General features: G+C 39.6%; 1 protein-coding gene across 1 annotated transcript in view; it reads right to left on the bottom strand.

The window, feature by feature from the left end:
- The window catches only part of LOC139756525 (protein turtle homolog B-like), a 207413-nt gene that overhangs the window by 131220 nt on the left and 54590 nt on the right, over positions 1 to 21603 (bottom strand). The window contains exon 4 of the mRNA XM_071676009.1: positions 16390 to 16722. Coding sequence (XP_071532110.1) covers positions 16390 to 16722 — 333 coding nt within the window. The remainder of the gene's footprint in view (positions 1 to 16389; positions 16723 to 21603) is intronic.

Genomic DNA, 21603 nt, shown 5'->3' on the forward strand with positions numbered 1-21603 from the left:
GTTTTGGTCGAGGTGGTGTGCAAAGTGCGAGGGTTAGGGAAAATGATTTGGTAAACAGACAAGAGGTAGTAAAAGCTTTCCGGAAGATGAAAGCCGGCAAGGCAGCAGGTTTGGATGGTATTGCAGTGGAATTTATTAAAAAAGGGGGTGACTGTATTGTTGACTGGTTGGTAAGGTTATTTACTGTATGTATGACTCATGGTGAGGTGCCTGAGGATTGGCGGAATGCGTGCATAGTGCCACTGTGCAAAGGCAAAGGGGATAAGAGTGAGTGCTCAAATTACAGAGGTATAAGTTTGTTGAGTATTCCTGGTAAATTATATGGGAGGGTATTGATTGAGAGGGTGAAGGCATGTACAGAGCATCAGATTGGGGAAGAGCAGTGTGGTTTTAGAAGTGGTAGAGGATGTGTGGATCAGGTGTTTGCTTTGAAGAATGTATGTGAGAAATACTTAGAAAAGCAAATGGATTTGTATGTAGCATTTATGGATCTGGAGAAGGCATATGATAGAGTTGATAGAGATGCTCTGTGGAAGGTATTAAGAATATATGGTGTGGGAGGCAAGTTGTTAGAAGCTGTGAAAAGTTTTTATCGAGGATGTAAGGCATGTGTACGTGTAGGAAGAGAGGAAAGTGATTGGTTCTCAGTGAATGTAGGTTTGTGGCAGGGGTGTGTGATGTCTCCATGGTTGTTTAATTTATTTATGGATGGGTTTGTCAGGGAGGTGAATGCAAGAGTTTTGGAAAGAGGGGCAAGTATGAAGTCTGTTGTGGATGAGAGAGCTTGGGAAGTGAATCAGTTGTTGTTCGCTGATGATACATCGCTGGTGGCTGATTCATGTGAGAAACAGCAGAAGCTGGTGACTGAGTTTGGTAAAGTGTGTGAAAGGAGAAAGTTAAGAGTAAATGTGAATAAGAACAAGGTTATTAGGTACAGTAGTGTTGAGGGTCAAGTCAATTGGGAGGTGAGTTTGAATGGAGAAAAACTGGAGGAAGTGAAGTGTTTTAGATATCTGGGAGTGGATCTGGCAGCGGATGGAACCATGGAAGCGGAAGTGAATCATAGGGTGGGGGAGGGGGCGAAAATCCTGGGAGCCTTGAAGAATGTTTGGAAGTCGAGAACATTATCTCGGAAAGCAAAAATGGGTATATTTGAAGGAATAGTGGTTCCAACAATGTTGTATGTTTGCGAGGCGTGGGCTATGGATAGAATTCTTCGCAGGAGGGTGGATGTGCTGGAAATGAGATGTTTCAGGACAATGTGTGGTGTGAGGTGGTTTGATCGATTAAGTAATGTAAGGGTAAGAGAGATGTGTGGAAATAAAAAGAGCGTGGTTGAGAGAGCAGAAGAGGGTGTTTTGAAATGGTTTGGGCACATGGAGAGAATGAGTGAGGACAGATTGACCAAGAGGATATATGTGTCAGAGGTGGAGGGAACGAGGAGAAGTGGGAGACCAAATTGGAGGTGGAAAGATGGAGTGAAAAAGACTTTGAGTGATCGGGGCCTGAACATGCAGGAGGTTTAAAGGCTGGCAAGGAATAGTGTGAATTGGATCGATGTGGTATACCGGGGTTGACGTGCTGTCAGTGGATTGAATCAGGGCATGTGAAGCGTCTGGGGTAATCCATGGAAAGTTCTGTGGGGTCTGGATGTGAAAAGGGAGCTGTGGTTTTAGGCATTATTGCATGACAGCTAGAGACTGAGTGTGAACGAATGGGGCCTTGTTGTCTTTTCCTAGCGCTACCTCGCACACAGAAAGGGGGAGGGGGATGGTATTCCACGTGTGACGAGGTGGCGGTGGGAATGAATAAATGCAGTGTGAATTTTGTGCATGTGTATATATGTATATGTCTGTGTGTGTATGTATATGTGTACATTGAGATGTATGGGTATGTAAATTTGTATGTGTGGACGTGTATTTATATACATGTGTATGGGGGTGGGTTGGGCCATTTCTTTCGTCTGTTTCCTTGCGCTACCTCGCAAACGCGGGAGAAATCGAGAAAGCAAAATAAAAAATAATATAGATAATATATATATTTATATATATATATATATATATATATATATATATATATATATATATATATATATATATATATATATATATATATATATATATATATATATATATATATATATATATATATATATATATATATGTATAAAGTGTTTTAGATATCTGGGAGTGGATCTGGCAGCGGATGGAACCATGGAAGCGGAAGTGGATCATAGGATGGCGGAGAGGGCGAAAATCCTGGGAGCCTTGAAGAATGTGTGGAAGTCGAGTACATTATCTCGGAAAGCAAAAATGGCTATGTTTGAAGGAATAGTGGTTCCAACAATGCTGTATGCTTGCGAGGCGTGGGCTATGGATAGAATTGTGCGCAGGAGGATGGATATGCTGGAAATGAGATGTTTGAGGACAATGTGTGGTGTGAGGTGGTTTGATCGAGTAAGTAACGTAAGGGTAAGAGGGATGTGTGGAAATAAAAAGAGCGTGGTTGAGAGAGCAGAAGAGGGTGTTTTGAAACGGTTTGGGCACATGGAGAGAATGAGTGAGGAAAGATTGACCAAGAGGATATATGTGTCGGAGGTGGAGGGAACGAGGAGAAGTGGGAGACCAAATTGGAGGTGGAAAGATGGAGTGAAAAAGATTTTGTGTGATCGGGGCCTGAACATGCAGGAGGGGGAAAGGAGGGCAAGGAATAGAGTGAATTGGATCGATGTGGTATACCGGGATTGACGTGCTGTCAGTGGATTGAATCAGGGCATGTGAAGCGTCTGGGGTAAACCATGGAAAGCTGTGTAGGTATGTATATTTGCGTGTGTGGATGTATGTATATACATGTGAATGGGGGTGGGTTGGGCCATTTCTTTCGTCTGTTTCCCTGCGCTACCTTGCAAACGCGGGAGACAGCGACAAAGCAAAAAGAAAAAAAAATAAATGTATATATATATATATATATATATATATATATATATATATATATATATATATATATATATATATATATATATATATATATATATATATATATATATATATATATATCCCGCGTTAGCAAGGTAGCGCAAGGAAACAGACGAAAGAATGGCCCAAAAAACCACCATATACATGTATATACATACACATCCACACACGCAATATATACATACCTATACATCTTAACTTATACATATATATATATACACACACACAAAAATATACATATATACGCATGCACATAATTCATACCGTCTGCTTTATTCATTCCCATCGCCACCCCGCCACACATGAAAATAACCACCCCCATCCCCCAAACGTGCGCGAGGTAGAGCGAGGACAAGAAAACAAAGGCCACTTTCATTCACATTAAGTCTCCAGCTGCCATGTAATAATGCACCGAAACCACAGCTCCCTTTCCAAATCCAGGCCCCATAGAACTTTCCATGGTTTACCCCAGACGCTTCACATGCCCTGATTCATTCCATTGACAGCACGTCGACCCCGTTATACCACATCGCTCCAACTCACTCTATTCCTTCCACGCCTTTCACCCTCCTGCATGTTCAGGCCCCGATCACTCAAAATCTTTTTCACTCCATCTTTGCACCTCCAATTTGGTGTCCCACTTCTCCTCGTTCCCTCCACCTCCGACACATATATCGTCTTGGTCAATATTTCCTCACTCGTTCTCTCCATGTGACCAAACCATTTCAAAACACCCTCTTCTGCTCTCTCAACCACACTCTTTTTATTTCCACACATCTCTCTTAGCCTTACATTGCTTACTCGATCAAACCTCCTCACACCACATATTGTCCTCAAACATCTCATTTCCAGCACCTCCACCCTTCTCCGCACAACTCTATCCATAGCCCACGCCTCGCAACCATTTAACATTGTTGGAACCACTATTCCTTCAAAGATACTCATTTTAGCTTTCCGAGATAATGTTCTCGACTTCCACACATTCTTCAACGCTCCCAGAATGTTGGCCCCTTCCTTCGCCCCATGATTCACTTCCACTTCCATGGTTAAAACCGAAGCCAATTCCACTCAGAGATATCTAAAACACTTCACTTCCTCCAGGTTTTCTCCATTCAAACTTACCTCCCAATTGACTTGGCCCTGAACCCTACTGTACCTACTAACCTTGCTCTTATTTACATTTACTCTCAGCTTTCTTCTTTCACACACTTTACAAAACTCAGTCACCAGCTTCTGCAGTTTATCACACGAATCAGGCACCAGCGCTGTATCATCAGTGAGCAAAAACTGACTCCCTTCCCAAGCTCTCTCATCCACAACAGACTGTATACTTGACCCTCTTTCTAAAACTCGTGTATTCACCTCCATAACAACCCAATCCATAAACAAATTGAACAACCATGGAGACATCGCACACCCCTGCCGCAAACCTACATTCACTGAGAATCAATCACTCTCCTCTCTTCCTACACGTACACATGCCTTACATCCTCGATAAAATCTTGTCACTGCTTCTAACAACTTGCCTCCCACACCATATATTCTTAATACCTTCCACAGAGCATCTCTATCAGCTCTATCATATGCCTTCTCCAGATCCATAAATGCTACATACAAATCCGGGGAATACCTGGTTTAAAAAGCGAGATATACATAAGTATACGTATGTAAGTAGGAGAGATGGCCAGAGAGCGTTATTGGATTACGTGTTAATTGACAGGCGCGCGAAAGAGAGACTTTTGGATGTTAATGTGCTGAGAGGTGCAACTGGAGGGATGTCTGATGATCAATTATCTTGTGGAGGCGAAGGTGAAGATTTGTTTGGGTTTTCAGAAAAGAATAGAGAATGTTGGGGTGAAGAGAGTGGTGAGAGTAAGTGAGCTTGGGAAGAAGACTTGTGTGAGGAAGTACCAGGAGAGACTGAGTACAGCATGGAAAAAGGTGAGAACAAAGGAGGTAAGGGAAGTGGGGGAGGAATGGGATGTATTTAGTGAAGCAATGATGGCTTGCGCAAAAGATGCTTGTGGCATGAGAAGCGTGGGAGGTGTGTTGATTAGAAAGGTAGTGAGTGGTGGGATGAAGAAGTAAGATTATTAGTGAAAGAGAAGAGAGAGGCATTTGAACGATTTTTGCATGGGAAAAAATGCAAATGAGTGGGAGCTGTATAAAAGAAAGAGGCAGGAGGTCAAGAGAAAGGTGCAAGAGGTGAAAAAGAGGGCAAATGAGAGTTGGGGTGAGAGAGTATCATTAAATTTCAGGGAGAATAAAAAGATGTTTTGGAAGGAGGTAAATAAAGTGCGTAAGACAAGGGAGCAAATCGGAACTTCAGTGAAGGGGGCTAATGGGGAGGTGATAACAAGTAGTGGTGATGTGGGAAAGAGATGGAGTGAGTATTTTCAAGGTTTGTTGAATGTGTTTGATGATAGAGTGGCAGATATAGGGTGTTTTGGTCGAAGAGGTGTGCAAAGTGAGAGGGTTAGGGAAAATGGTTTGGTAAATAGAGAAGAGGTAGTAAAATCTTTGCGGAAGATGAAAGCCGGCAAGGCAGCAGGTTTGGATGGTATTGCAGTGGAATTTATTAAAAAAGGGGGTGACTGTATTGTTGACTGGTTGGTAAGGTTATTTAATGTATATATGATTCATGGTGAGGTGCCTGAGGATTGGCGGAATGCTTGCATAGTGCCATTGTACAAAGGCAAAGGGGATAAGAGTGAGTGCTCAAATTGCAGAGGTATAAGTTTGTTGAGTATTCCTAGTAAATTACATGGAAGGGTATTGATTGAGAGGGTGAAGGCATGTAGAGAGCATCAGATTGGGGAAGAGCAGTGTGGTTTCAGAAGTGGTAGAGGATGTGTGGATCAGGCGTTTGCTTTGAAGAATGTATGTGGGAAATACTTAGAAAAACAAATGGATTTGTATGTAGCATTTATTGATCTGGAGAGGGCATATGATAGAGTTGATAGAGATGCTCTCTGGAAGGTTTCAAGAATATATGGTGTGGGAGGTTAGAAGCAGTGAAAAGTTTTTATCGAGGATGTATATCACGTGTACGTGTAGGATGAGATGAAAGTGATTGGTTCTCACTGAATGTAGGTTTGCGGCAGCGGTGTGTGATGTCTCCATGGTTGTTTAATTTGTTTATGGATGGGCTTGTTAGGGAGGTGAATGCAAGAGTTTTGGAAAGAGGGGCAAGTAGGAAGTCTGTTGTGGATGAGAGAGCTTGGGAAGTGAGTCAGTTGTTGTTCGCTGATGATACAGCGCTGGTGGCTGATTCATGTAAGAAACTGCAGAAGCTGGTGGATGAGTTTGGTAAAGTGTGTGAAAGAAGAAAGTTAAGAGTAAATGTGAATAAGAGCAAGGTTATTAGGTACAGTAGGGTTGAGGGTCAAGTCAATTGGGAGGTAAGTTTGAATGGAGAGAAAGTGGAGGAAGTAAAGTGTTTTATATATCTGGGAGTGGATCTGGCAGCGGATGGAACCATGGAAGCGGAAGTGAATCATAAGGTGGGGGAGGGGGCGAAAATTCTGGGAGCCTTGAAGAATGTTTGGAAGTCGAGAACATTATCTCGGAAAGCAAAAATGGATATGTTTGAAAGAATAGTGGTTCTAACAATGTTGTATGGCTGCGAGGCGTGGGCTATGGATAGAGTTGTGTGCAGGAGGGTGGGTGTGCTGGAAATGAGATGTTTGAGGACAATATTTGGTGTTAGGAGGTTTGATGGAGTAAGTAATATAAGGGTGAGAGAGATGTGTGGAAATAAAAAGAGTGTGGTTGAGATAGCAGAAGGGGGTGTTTTGAAATGGTTTGGTCACATGGAGAGAATGAGTGGGGAAAGATTGACCAAGAGGATATATGTGTCAGAGGTGGAGGGAACGAGAAGTGGGAGACCAAATTGGAGGTGGAAAGATGGAGTGAAAAAGATTTGAGTGATCGGGGCCTGAACATGCAGTATGGTGAAAGGCGTGCAAGGAATAAAGTGAATTGGAACGATGTGGTATACCGGGGTCGACCTGCTGTCAATGGATTGAACCAGGGCATGTGAAGCGTCGGGGGTAAACCATGGAAAGTGTGTGGGGTCTGGATGTGGAAAGGGAGCTGTGGTTTCGGTGCATTATTACATGACAGCTATGGACTGAGTTTGAACGAATGGGGCCTTTGATGTCTTTCCTAGCGCTACCTCGCACACATGATGGGGGAGGGGGTTGTTATTCCATGTGTGGCGAGGTGGCGATGGGAACAAATAAAGAGAGACCGTATGAATTATATAAATATGTATATGTGTATATGTCTGTGTGTGTATATATATGTGTACATTGAGATGTATGGGTGTGTATGTTTGCGTGTGGGACGTGTATGTATATACATGTGCATGGGGGTGGGTTGGGCCATTTCTTTCTTCTGTTTCCTTGCGCTACCTCGCAAATGCGGGAGACAGCGACGAAGGAAAAAAAATAAAAATATATATATATATATATATATATATATATATATATATATATATATATATATATATATATATATATATATATATATATATATATATATATATATATATATATATATATATTCTTTCTTTTTCTTTCCTTCAAACTATTCACCATTTCCCACGTTAGCGAGGTAGCGTTAAGAACAGAGAACTGGGCCTTTAAGGGAATATCCTCACCTGGCCCCCTTCTCTATTCCTTCTTTTGGAAAATTAAAAAAAAATAATAAGAGGGGAGGATTTCCAGCCCCCTGCTCCCTCCCCTTTTAGTCGCCTTCTACGACACGCAGGGAATACGTGGGAAGTATTCTTTCTCCCCTATCCCCAGGGATAATTTGATATATAATATAATATTTTATATATATATAATATATATTATATATATTATAATATATATAATATATATATATCCCAGGATATATATATATATATATATATATATATATATATATATATATATATATATATATATATATATATATATATATATATATATATATTTATATATATATATATATATATATATATATATATATATATATATATATATATATATATATATATATATATATATATATATATATATATATATATATATTTTTTTTTTTTTTATTTTTATTTTTTTTTTACATACGTCCACACACGCAAATATACATACCTACACAGCTTTCCATGGTTTACCCCAGACGCTTCACATGCCTTGATTCAATCCACTGACAGCACGTCAGCCCCGGTATACCATATCGCTCCAATTCACTCTATTCCTTGCCCTCCTTTCACCCTCCTGCATGTTCAGGCCCCGATCACACAAAAATCTTTTTCACTCCATCTTTCCACCTCCAATTTGGTCTCCCTCTTCTCCTTGTTCCCTCCACCTCCGACACATATATCCTCTTGGTCAATCTTTCCTCACTCATCCTCTCCATGTGCCCAAACCACTTCAAAACACCCTCTTCTGCTCTCTCAACCACGCTCTTTTTATTTCCACACATCTCTCTTACCCTTACGTTACTCACTCGATCAAACCACCTCACACCACACATTGTCCTCAAACATCTCATTTCCAGCACATCCATCCTCCTGCGCACAACTCTATCCATAGCCCACGCCTCGCAACCATACAACATTGTTGGAACCACTATTCCTTCAAACATACCCATTTTTGCTTTCCGAGATAATGTTCTCGACTTCCACACATTCTTCAAGGCCCCCAGAATTTTCGCCCCCTCCCCCACCCTATGATCCACTTCCGCTTCCATGGTTCCATCCGCTGCCACATCCACTCCCAGATATCTAAAACACTTCACTTCCTCCAGTTTTTCTTCATTCAAACTCACCTCCCAATTGACTTGACCCTCAACCCTACTGTACCTAATAACCTTGCTTTTATTCACATTTACTCTTAACTTTCTTCTTCCACACACTTTACCAAACTCAGTCACCAGCTTCTGCAGTTTCACACATGAATCAGCCACCAGCGCTGTGTCATCAGCGAACAACAACTGACTCACTTCCCAAGCTCTCTCATCCCCAACAGACTTCATACTTGCCCCTCTTTCCAAAACTCTTGCATTTACCTCCCTAACAACCCCATCCATAAACAAATTAAACAACCATGGAGACATCACACACCCCTGCCGCAAACCTACATTCACTGAGAACCAATCACTTTCCTCTCTTCCTCTTCCTACAGGTACACATGCCTTACATCCTCGATAAAAACTTTTCACTGCTTCTAACAACTTTCCTCCCACACCATATATTCTTAATACCTTCCACAGAGCATCTCTATCAACTCTATCATATGCCTTCTCCAGATCCATAAATGCTACATACAAATCCATTTGCTTTTCTAAGTATTTCTCACATACATTCTTCAAAGCAAACACCTGATCCACACATCCTCTACCACTTCTGAAACCACACTGCTCTTCCCCAATCTGATGCTCTGTACATGCCTTCACCCTCTCAATCAATACCCTCCCATATAATTTACCAGGAATACTCAACAAACTTATACCTCTGTAATTTGAGCACTCACTCTTATCCCCTTTGCCTTTGTACAATGGCACTATTCACGCATTCCGCCAATCCTCAGGCACCTCACCATGAGTCATACATACATTAAATAACCTTACCAACCAGTCAACAATACAGTCACCCCCTTTTTTAATAAATTCCACTGCAATACCATCCAAACCTGCTGCCTTGCCGGCTTTCATCTTCCGCAAAGCTTTCACTACCTCTTCTCTGTTTACCAAATCATTTTCCCTAACCCTCTCACTTTGCACACCACCTCGACCAAAACACCCTATATCTGCCACTCTATCATCAAACACATTCAACAAACCTTCGAAATACTCACTCCATCTCCTTCTCACATCACCACTACTTGTTATCACCTCCCCATTTGCGCCCTTCACTGAAGTTCCCATTTGCTCCCTTGTCTTACGCACTTTATTTACCTCCTTCCAGAACATCTTCTTATTCTCCCTAAAATTTAATGATACTCTCTCACCCCATCTCTCATTTGCCCTTTTTTTCACCTCTTGCACCTTTCTCTTGACCTCCTGTCTCTTTCTTTTATACATCTCCCACTCAATTGCATTTTTTCCCTGCAAAAATCGTCCAAATGCCTCTCTCTTCTCTTTCACTAATACTCTTACTTCTTCATCCCACCACTCACTACCCTTTCTAATCAACCCACCTCCCACTCTTCTCATGCCACAAGCATCTTTTGCGCAATCCATCACTGATTCCCTAAATACATCCCATTCCTCCCCCACTCCCCTTACTTCCATTGTTCTCACCTTTTTCCATTCTGTACTCAGTCTCTTCTGGTACTCCCTCACACAGGTCTCCTTCTCAAGCTCACTTACTCTCACCATCCTCTTCACCCCAACATTCACTCTTCTTTTCTGAAAACCCATACAAATCTTCACCTTAGCCTCCACAAGATAATGATCAGACATCCCTCCAGTTGCACCTCTCAGCACATTAACATCCAAAAGTCTCTCTTTCGCACGCCTGTCAATTAACACGTAATCCAATAACGCTCTCTGGCCATCTCTCCTACTTACATAAGTATACTTATGTATATCTCGCTTTTTAAACCAGGTATTCCCAATCATCAGTCCTTTTTCAGCACATAAATCTACAAGCTCTTCACCATTTCCATTTACAACACTGAACACCCCATGTATACCAATTATTCCCTCAACTGCCACATTACTCACCTTTGCATTCAAATCACCCATCACTATAACCCGGTCTCGTGCATCAAAACCACTAACACACTCATTCAGCTGCTCCCAAAACACTTGCCTCTCTTGATCTTTCTTCTCATGCCCAGGCGCATAAGCACCAATAATCACCCACCTCTCTCCATCAACTTTCAGTTTTACCCATATTAATCGAGAATTTACTTTCTTACACTCTATCACATACTCCCACAACTCCTGTTTCAGGAGTATTGCTACTCCTTCCCTTGCTCTTGTCCTCTCACTAACCCCTGACTTTACTCCCCAGACATTCCCAAACCACTCTTCCCCTTTACCCTTGAGCTTCGTTTCACTCAGAGCCAAAACATCCAGGTTCCTTTCCTCAAACATACTACCTATCTCTCCTTTTTTCACATCTTGGTTACATCCACACACATTTAGGCACCCCACTCTGAGCCTTCGAGGAGGATGAGCACTCCCCGCGTGACTCCTTCTGTTTCCCATTTTAGAAAGTTAATACAAGGAGGGGAGGATTTCTGGCCCCCCGCTCCCGTCCCCTCTAGTCGCTTTCTACGACACGCGAGGAATACGTGGGAAGTATTCTTTCACCCCTATCCCCAGGGATAATATACATACATATATATACATATACACATACACACACATACACATACATACGCACATATACACACACACACACATACATATATATACATATGAAAAATGTAAGAAACAATTTAGAAAACTGAAACTTCTAGCTTGAAATGAATGAAAAAAATGAATGTCACATAATGGTTCAACCTCTGGCTATGGAAAAAAGGAAATGTATAATTCATTTACACAAACGTCAATAGCAGTTCTCATAAATTTAACCACTGTATCAATAGGCTTCAATGTCTAAGCTACATTTTTCTCCAATTTCACTATTTTCCTTCACATTTTCAATTATGTCTGAAGGTTCTACTTCAAGAGTGATTGTTTTTCCAGTAAGGGTCTTCACATCTTGGTTACATCCACACACATTTAGGCACCCCACTGTGAGCCTTCGCGGAGGATGCTTTACTTGTGGTGCTGACTTCCCGTTGCAGGAATTTGGAGTCAGTCCTCGGCTGTCACCTGGCGGCTCCTGTTATACTGTTGTCCTAGGCGCAGCTGCTCACTCGCTTTGATTCATCAATCAAATATATATATATATATATATATATATATATATATATATATATATATATATATATATATATATATATATATATATATGTATATATATATATATGTATATGTATATATATATATATATATATATATATATATATATATATATATATATATATATATATATATATATATATATATATATATATATATATATATATATATATATATATATATATATATATATATATATATATATATATATATAAAAAACATATACATATACATATATATATATATATATATATATATATATATATATATATATATATATATATATATATATATATATATATATATATATATATATATATATATATATATATATATATATGTATATATATATATATATATTTTTTTTTTATTATTTTTTTTTCTTGCTTTGTCGCTGTCTCCCGCGTTTGCGAGGTAGCGCAAGGAAACAGACGAAAGAAATGGCCCAACCCACCCCCATACACATGTATATACATACGTCCACACACGCAAATATACATACCTACACAGCTTTCCATGGTTTACCCCAGACGCTTCACATGCCTTGATTCAATCCACTGACAGCACGTCAACCCCGGTATACCACATCGCTCCAATTCACTCTATTCCTTGCCCTCCTTTCACCCTCCTGCATGTTCAGGCCCCGATCACACAAAATCTTTTTCACTCCATCTTTCCACCTCCAATTTGGTCTCCCTCTTCTCCTCGTTCCCTCCACCTCCGACACATATATCCTCTTGGTCAATCTTTCCTCACTCATTCTCTCCATGTGCCCAAATCATTTCAAAACACCCTCTTCTGCTCTCTCAACCACGCTCTTTTTATTTCCACACATCTCTCTTACCCTTACGTTACTTACTCGATCAAACCACCTCACACTACACATTGTCCTCAAACATCTCATTTCCAGCACATCCATCCTCCTGCGCACAACTCTATCCATAGCCCACGCCTCGCAACCATACAACATTGTTGGAACCACTATTCCTTCAAACATACCCATTTTTGCTTTCCGAGATAATGTTCTCGACTTCCAAACATTCTTCAAGGCTCCCAGAATTTTCGCCCCCTCCCCCACCCTATGATCCACTTCCGCTTCCATGGTTCCATCCGCTGCCAGATCCACTCCCAGATATCTAAAACAATTCACTTCCTCCAGTTTTTCTCCATTCAAACTCACCTCCCATTTGACTTGACCCTCAACCCTACTGTACCTAATAACCTTGCTGTTATTCACATTTACTCTTAACTTTCTTCTTTCACACACTTTACCAAACTCAGTCACCAGCTTCTGCAGTTTCTCACATGAATCAGCCACCAGCGCTGTATATATATATATATATATATATATATATATATATATATATATATATATATATATATATATATATATATATATATATATGAAAAATGTAAGAAATAATTTAGAAAACTGAAACTTTTAGCTGGAAATGATATGAAAAATGAATGTCACAATGGTTCAACCTCTGGCTATGGAAAAGGGAAATGTATAATTCATTGACACAAACGTCAATAGTCGTTTTCATCAATTTAACCACTATCTCAAACTGCCTGGTCCACTTCTTCTCTTATCATGAAACTGGAATATTGGCTTATGATGTTTCTCAATTGTCTTCACTACGCAAAGTACAACCATATCTTGGATACATGAGGGTAGGTAGTTGGTCATCCACCATACTAAAGTCTTGACAGACCAAAAGTTTATCTGGACCTCAAGTTTTCCAGTACATTCATGAAAAACACCTTTTTGCTTTCCATCTCTATCACTTTGAAAAAAAAAATGCTCCATTTGTTCACATTTCAATGAAAGAATAAGCTTCAATGTCTAAGCTACCTTCTTTTCCAGTTTCACTATTTTCTTGTCAGAGCACCATGTATGAAAACTATCACTCCAGTAACACAACTATAAACATTTACTTCCCCTTTAAAAAGTTCTATGGAAGTCTGTCTCGATACACTGCGGGTCACTCTACCACCTGGCGAGGTTTGTTTTGCAATGGTTCTTAATTCTGTAGGGGCATGAGTCCACGGGGAAAATGAAACACGAAAAGTTCCCAAGTGCACTTTCGTGTAATAATCACATCATCAGAGGGGACACAAGAGAGAAATATAACAGTCAGTTGATATACATCGATGAGACGAAGCTAGGACGCAATTTGGTAAACATGTGATAGTCCAAAACATACAACGAGCATTCATAAACCTATCATTTTACAAATCTTATTAACAATAAAGTTATCTAATTTGTATAGACCATCACTAGTATTAAGATTATAATGCTTTGTGTATTTGATAATAGAAGATTCAATGATATTTCTCTTGGTATTGGAGTTAGAGTTAATAACTGAGATGGCGTTACTCCAGTCAATACAATGATCATAGTTTTTAACATGTTTAAACAAGGCATTTGATTCTTGTCCCGTTCTTATACTATATTTATGTTGCTTAAGTCTAACAGAAAGATCCTTACCAGTCTGACCAACATAAAATTTATCACAGTTTCACAAGGAACTTTATAGATGCAACCAAGAGAATTTTCTGGTGAATTCCTGATTAAGATATTCTTTATAGTAATATTGTTGCTAAAGGCAACATTTACATTAAAGGATTTAAGCAACATGGGAAGCAAAGTGAAATTATTATCAAAAGGGAGAACTAAAAGATTCTTGGTGTCAATGGGAGGTTTGGGCTCAACGCTATAAAATGATTTCTTTGCTAACTTAAGGGATTTATCAATGAAAGATCTAGGGTACTTTAACTTAGATCCAATAGAATATATCTTCTCAAACTCATCATCAATAAACTCTGGACTGCAAATACGTAATGCCCTAAGGGACATAGATTGAAATGATGATAATTTAACTGTCATGTTGAGATGAGTAATATTGGCTATATGAGCATATATTGGTGGGTTTTCTGTATATGCTAAACTTAAACTTGTTTCCTTGTCTATGGATCATGCAATCTAAAAATGGTAACATACCATTATCTTCATTTTCTACAGTAAATTTGATGGAAGGTACTAAATTGTTAAGTAAGGGGAGAAATATTTGTAAATTTTCATTTGTTGGCCAAACACAAAGAACATCATCTACATACCTAAACCAAATTGCATTAGAGGGTAAGATATCCTTTAGTAATTTTGTTTCAAAAAATTCCATATAAAGATTACTTGGTATAGGTGAAAGAGGGTTACCCATTGACATACCAAATTTTTGAGCATGATAATCTCCATTAAATTGAAATACACAGTCTTTTATTCACAATTTTATCAGTTCAATGAAATTAGACTTTGAAACAGGTAAATGAATATCATCCAAGACATCAAATAAATATTCTAAAAGGTCATCAACTGGAACTTTAGTGAAAAGTGAGGAAACATCAAAGCTAAGTTTGAAATCAAGATTAATATTGATATTGTTCTGCTTGTTGACTAAATCTACATTGTTCATGATATTAGAATTTGATACCTTACTCACTAAAGGGGTTAATAAGGAAACTAACCATTTCGACAATTTATATGTGATGGAGACTACTGAACTCACTATAGGTCTTGCTAGAATATTTTGTTTATGTGTTTTGACAAGTCCATACATATATGGCAATGAAGGGGACAAAGATGACAAATTTTTGATAAGAGAAATGTTACCTTTCAACAACAACTTCATTTCTTTATTGAAGTGAAAATTAACTGCTTCTAAGGGATTTTTACTAAGTTTAGAATATGTTGTGTTATCATTTAGAAGAACTTTCATTTTAGATAAATAGTTACTTTTGTCTAAAATCACAACAGTGTTAGCCTTATCTGCTTTAGTGATATGTATATCCTTGTCTTTTTTTAAGGTGTTAATAGCTCTTATGAATCTTTTAGGGAAATTAGCTTCTACTGGTTTTGATTGCATGACCCATAGACAAGGAAACAAGTTTTAGTCACACGAAAGTGCACTTAGGAACTTTTCGTGTTTCATTTTCCCCGTGGACTCATAGGAATATCTTGATCACGCGCAAAACTGTGATCCTTTCCAATATATATATATATATATATATATATATATATATATATATATATGTGTGTGTGTATATAGTTATTGATCAACTGCACTTTATCGCCGTTTCCAGTGTTTGCGAGGTAGCGCCAGGAAACAGACGACGAAAGCTCTATCCAATCTCATACAAATATATATACACACATATACCCTTTTTTCGGTGGCAAGCTACCACCTATTACATACGTGAGAGAGAGAGAGAGAGAGAGAGAGAGAGAGAGAGAGAGAGAGAGAGAGAGAGAGAGAGAGAGAGAGAGAGAGAGAGAGAGAGAGAGAGAGAGAGAGAGAGAGAGAGAGAGAGAGAGAGACTTGTTTTTCATGAGTGCTTTGTGCAAACATATCAATATGTATTGAGTTTTTGTATCACTCTTATTGTATCCAAAAAGCAAAGAAATTAAGCAATATCTTGTGGTCAAAGAAACCATATGTTTACTTACAGTTCATGTCTACCATCACTACCATCGAGGTGGGCAGTGTTAGGTTGTTATTGGAAGCTTCACAGGTCAGCAGTAGTTTTAGGTCATTTCGAGTTAGTGGGCCCAGGGTGAGCGTATTATACGGTTCTCCCCCAGTGTGTCTGGAGGAAAATTTGGTGCTGTGCGTGGTCGAGGTTTTATTCAGAATAGTTGGTATAGAGGGTCCAGCAGCGAACATCGTTGTATTTGATTCATATGTTGGGATGCGTGTCTTGTTATATGACTCGTGGGATTCCATGTGGCTGTCCAGAAGGTGTGTGTCCTCGAACCACACTACCGACGGCCGAGGATGACCTGTCAGGTAAAGGAAAAGCATATGTTCATGTATGAAGATTTCTAGATACATCTCGTTAGATCAGCAAGGTCCATCACTTCCTCTTACTAACTTCACATTGGAATAAATATCAGATAAACTCTAATGAAACTTGTGAATATCAACAGCAAAAGAAATATCTTATTCTTGAACCTACGACCACTTGTGGTTAAGAGAGGGAATCATGAAAGGGAAAAATACGTCATCAAATCACATATTTTATCTGCAAAATTTATCATATTCGTTTTCTATAGCAACATACATGACACGTAATGCTACTACTTATATGGGAAATTATATTCTTTTATATGAATAAAAGAAAAACTGGTTTAAACAAACTCATTAGACATTTCTCTTGATCCTGATACCTCTAACACAAAAGGTGATGTCCTAATCACCTCTGCAGTTTCAATCTTCATAGTTTTTCGTTTCAGTTAACATATAAAAGTCTATATTTCATCTTTGAATCTGGGCTCAAACTTGTCATTTCTTATTCGATCAACCCTTTCACACCATACAAAACAGACAAAAGAGGCCGCATTCGTTCACACTCAGTCTCTATCTGTCATGTGTAATGAACCGAAACCACAGTTCCTTATCCACATCCAGACCCAACAGACTTTTTCATGGTTTACCCCAGACGTTTCACATGCCCTGGCACAGTCCATTGACCGCACGTCGACCCCGGTTTACCATAGCGTTCCAATTCACTCTATTCCTTGCACGCCTCTCACCCTCCTGTATGCTCAGGCCCCGATCGCTCGAAATCTTTTTCACTTCATCCTTCCACCTCCAATATGGTCTCCTGTTTCTTATTCCCTCCACCTTTGTCACATATATCTTCTTTGTCATCCCTTCCTAACTCATTCTTTCCATATGTCTAAATCATTTCAACACATCCTCTTCTACTCTCTCACCAATAATCATTTTATTTCCACACATCTCTCTTACCCGTTCATTACTCACTCGATCAGATCATCTCTCGCCACGTATTGTCCTCATACATTTCATTTCCAACACATCCAGCCTCCTCCGTACAACCCTGACTATAGCCCATGCCTCGCAACCATTTAATATTGTTGGAACTACTATTAATTCAAACATACCCATTTTTCAACTTTGAGATGACGTTTTCTCTTTCCACACATTCTTCATCGCTCCCAGAGCCTTCGCACCCTCTCCCACACTGTGACATTCTTCCGTTTCCACGGTTACATCCGCTGTTACGTCCACTCCCAGATATCTGAAGCACTTCACTTCCTCCATTTTTTTCTCCATTCAAACTGATACTCCAATTAGCCTGTCCCTCAACCCTGCTGAACCTAATAATCTTGGTCTTCTTCATATTTACTCTCAACTTTGTGCTTTCACACACTTTTCCAAACTCTGTCACGAGTGTCTACATTTTTTCAATCAAATCAGCCACCAGAGCTGTATCATCGGCGAACAACTGACTCACTTCCCAGGCCCTCACTCCCAACAGGCTGCATACTCGCCCCTCTCTCCAAAACTTGCATTTACAACCCCCCCCCCCCCCCCCGAGTCACCCATCCATAAACAAATCAAACAACCATAGGGACATTACACCCCCCCCCCCACCCCACCGCAGACTGACCTTCACTTGAAACCAAAGACTCTCCTCTTTTCCTACTCGTACACATGCCTTAGCAGCTTACTTCCCACACCATACTCTCTTAAAACCTTCTACAAAGTATCTCTATCAACCCTATTACATGCCTTCTCCAGATCCATAGATACTACATACAAATCCATCTGTTCTAAGTATTTCCCATACTCATTCTTCAAATCAAACATTTGATCCACACATCATCTACCACTTCTGAAACCACATTACTCTTCCCGAATTTGATCATCTGTACATGCCTTCACCAGAGCTCTAAAGTAATACACTCTCAAACAATTTCCCAGGATACTCAAACAACTTATGCCTCTGCAGCTTGAACATTTATCTTTATCCTCTTTCCCTTTGTACAATGGCACTATGCATGCATTTCGCCAATCCTCAGGCACTTCACCATGATCCATGCATGCAATGAATATCCTTACCAACCAATCAACAACACAGTCACCCCCTTTTCTTGATATATTCAACTGCAATACCATCCAAACCCGCCACTTTACCGGATTTCTTCTTTAGCAGAACTTTCACCACCTCTCTTCTCTTAACCAAAACATTCTCCCTGACCCTCTCATCTTGCACACCACCCCGATGAAAACACCCTATATCTGTCACTCTATCATCAAACACATTCAACAAACCCTCAAAATACTCACTCCATTTCCTTCTCACTTCACTTCTACCTGTCATCACTTCCCGCCTTGCCCCCTTCATCGATGTTCTCATTTGTTCTCTTGTCTTACGCACGTTATCTCCCTCCTTCCAAAACATCTTTTTATTCTCCCTAAAATTTAATGATACTCTCAACTGCCCTCTTTTTCAAAGCTTGTACCTTTCTCTTGACCTTCTGTAGCTTTCTTTTATACATTTCCTAGTCATCTGTATTCTGTAAGTATTATCCATACGTCTCTCTTTTCTATTTCACTAACAACTTTACTTCTTCATCCCATCACTCACAACCCTTTCAATATGCCCACTTCTCACCTTTCTCATGCCACATGCATCTTTTGCATATGCCTTCACTGCTTCCCTAAACATATTCCATTTCTCACCCATTCCCCTCAAGTCATTTCCTCTCACCTTTTGCCATTTACAATCAATCTCTCCTGGTGCTTCCTCTCATAAGTCTCCTTTCCAAGTTCACTTTCTCTCACCACTTTCTTCACCCCAACATTCTCTCCTTTTTTTGAAAACCTCTACAAATCTTCACCTTCGCCTCCAAAAGATAGTGATCATACATTCCTCTAGCTGCCCCTTTCAGCGCATTAACATCCAAAAGTCTCTCTTTCACACGCCTATCAATTAACAAGTAATCCAATGATGCCCTTAGACCATCTCTCCTACTTACATACGTATACTTATGTATACCTCTTTTTTTAAAACCAGGTATTCCCTCTCACCAGTCTTTTTTCAGCACTTAAAGCCACAAACTCTTCATTTCCATTTACAACACTAATACCACATGTACACCAATCATACGCTCAACTGCCCCATAACTCACCTTCGCATTTAAATCACCCATCACTATAACCCGGTCTCATGCATCAAAGTTGCTGATACACTCACTCACCTGCTTCCAGAACACTTGCCTTTCATGATTTTTTTTTCTCATGACCAGGTGCATAAGCGCCAATAACCACCCATCTCTCTACATCCACTTTCAGTTTTACCAACAATAATCTAGAATTTATTTTCTTACACTCTATCACACACTCCCACAAATCTACTTCAGGAGTAATGCTACTCCTTCCTTCGCTCTTGTCCTCTCACCAACCGCTGACTTTACTTTTAAGACTTTTCCAAACCACTCTTCCCTTTTACCCTTGAGCTTCGTTGCAACAATATTACCATCCTAAACATCCATACGCATACATCGTACTCCTGACAACAACAACATCATTAACGTCCTACATATTAATAGGCACACAGCAGACTCCTGAAAAAAGGATCATTACCATCCGACAAAACCATATGCATACATCAGGTTCCTGACGACAAAATCATTACCATCCTACACATCCAAACGGATACTTCAAGTTCCTGACAACAAAATCATTACCATCCTACACATCCAAACGGATACTTCAAGTTCCTGACAACAAAATCATTACCATCCGACACATTCATACACACATATCAGGCTCCTAGAAACAGAATCCTTAAAATCCTACACATCCATAAGTATACATCAAGCTCCTGACAACAACATCATCACCATCCTACATATCCATACGCATACATCAGGTTCCTGAAAACAACGTCATTATCATCCTGCACATCCAACGCATACATTAGGCACCTGACAACAAAATCATCACCATCCTACATATCCATAAGCATATATCAGGCTCCTGACAACTACATCATTACCATCATACACATCTCTTCACATGCATCATGCTCCTGACAACTAATTTACAACAATCCTATACATCCATACCCATACATCAGGCTCTGACAACAACATCATTACCATCCAACACATCCAATAAACATACATCAGGCTCCTGACAACATCATCATCATCCTACACATCCATACGCGTACATCATGTTCCTGACAACAACATCTTTACCATCGTGCACATTCATGTGCACACATCAGGCTCTTGGAAAAAGATTCACACCATAAGCATACATCAGGGTGCTTAAAAAACGTCATTATTATCCTACAAATCCATACGCATACACTGACAACAACATCATTACCATCCTACACATTTCCAAGCACACATGAGGCTCCTAGAAATAGAATCATTACCATTCTACACATGCAAAAGCATACATCAGACTCTTGACAACATCATTACCATCCTACGTATACACAAGTATACAGCAGTCTCCGGAAAACACAATCATTAACATCTTACACATCCATAAGCGTGGATCAGGCTCTTGACAACAAAATCATTATCATCCTACACATCATAAACATACGTCAAGCTCCTGGCAACCAAATCATTACTATCTTACACCTCTAACTAAATTCATCAGGCGCCAGTCAAAAAACCATTACCATCCTACACATCCTGACGCATACACCAGGCGCCTACCAACAAAATCATTACCATCCTGCACATCCTTACTCATACATCAGGCTTCTGACAACAAAATCATTACCATCTTACACATCCATTCACATACATCAGGCTCTTGAAAACCAAATCATTATCATCCACCACATCCATACGCATACATCAGTCTTCTGGCAACAAAATCATTAC

This window comes from Panulirus ornatus, chromosome 22 (assembly GCF_036320965.1).
Source record: "Panulirus ornatus isolate Po-2019 chromosome 22, ASM3632096v1, whole genome shotgun sequence".
NCBI classification, from domain to species: Eukaryota; Metazoa; Arthropoda; class Malacostraca; order Decapoda; family Palinuridae; genus Panulirus; species Panulirus ornatus.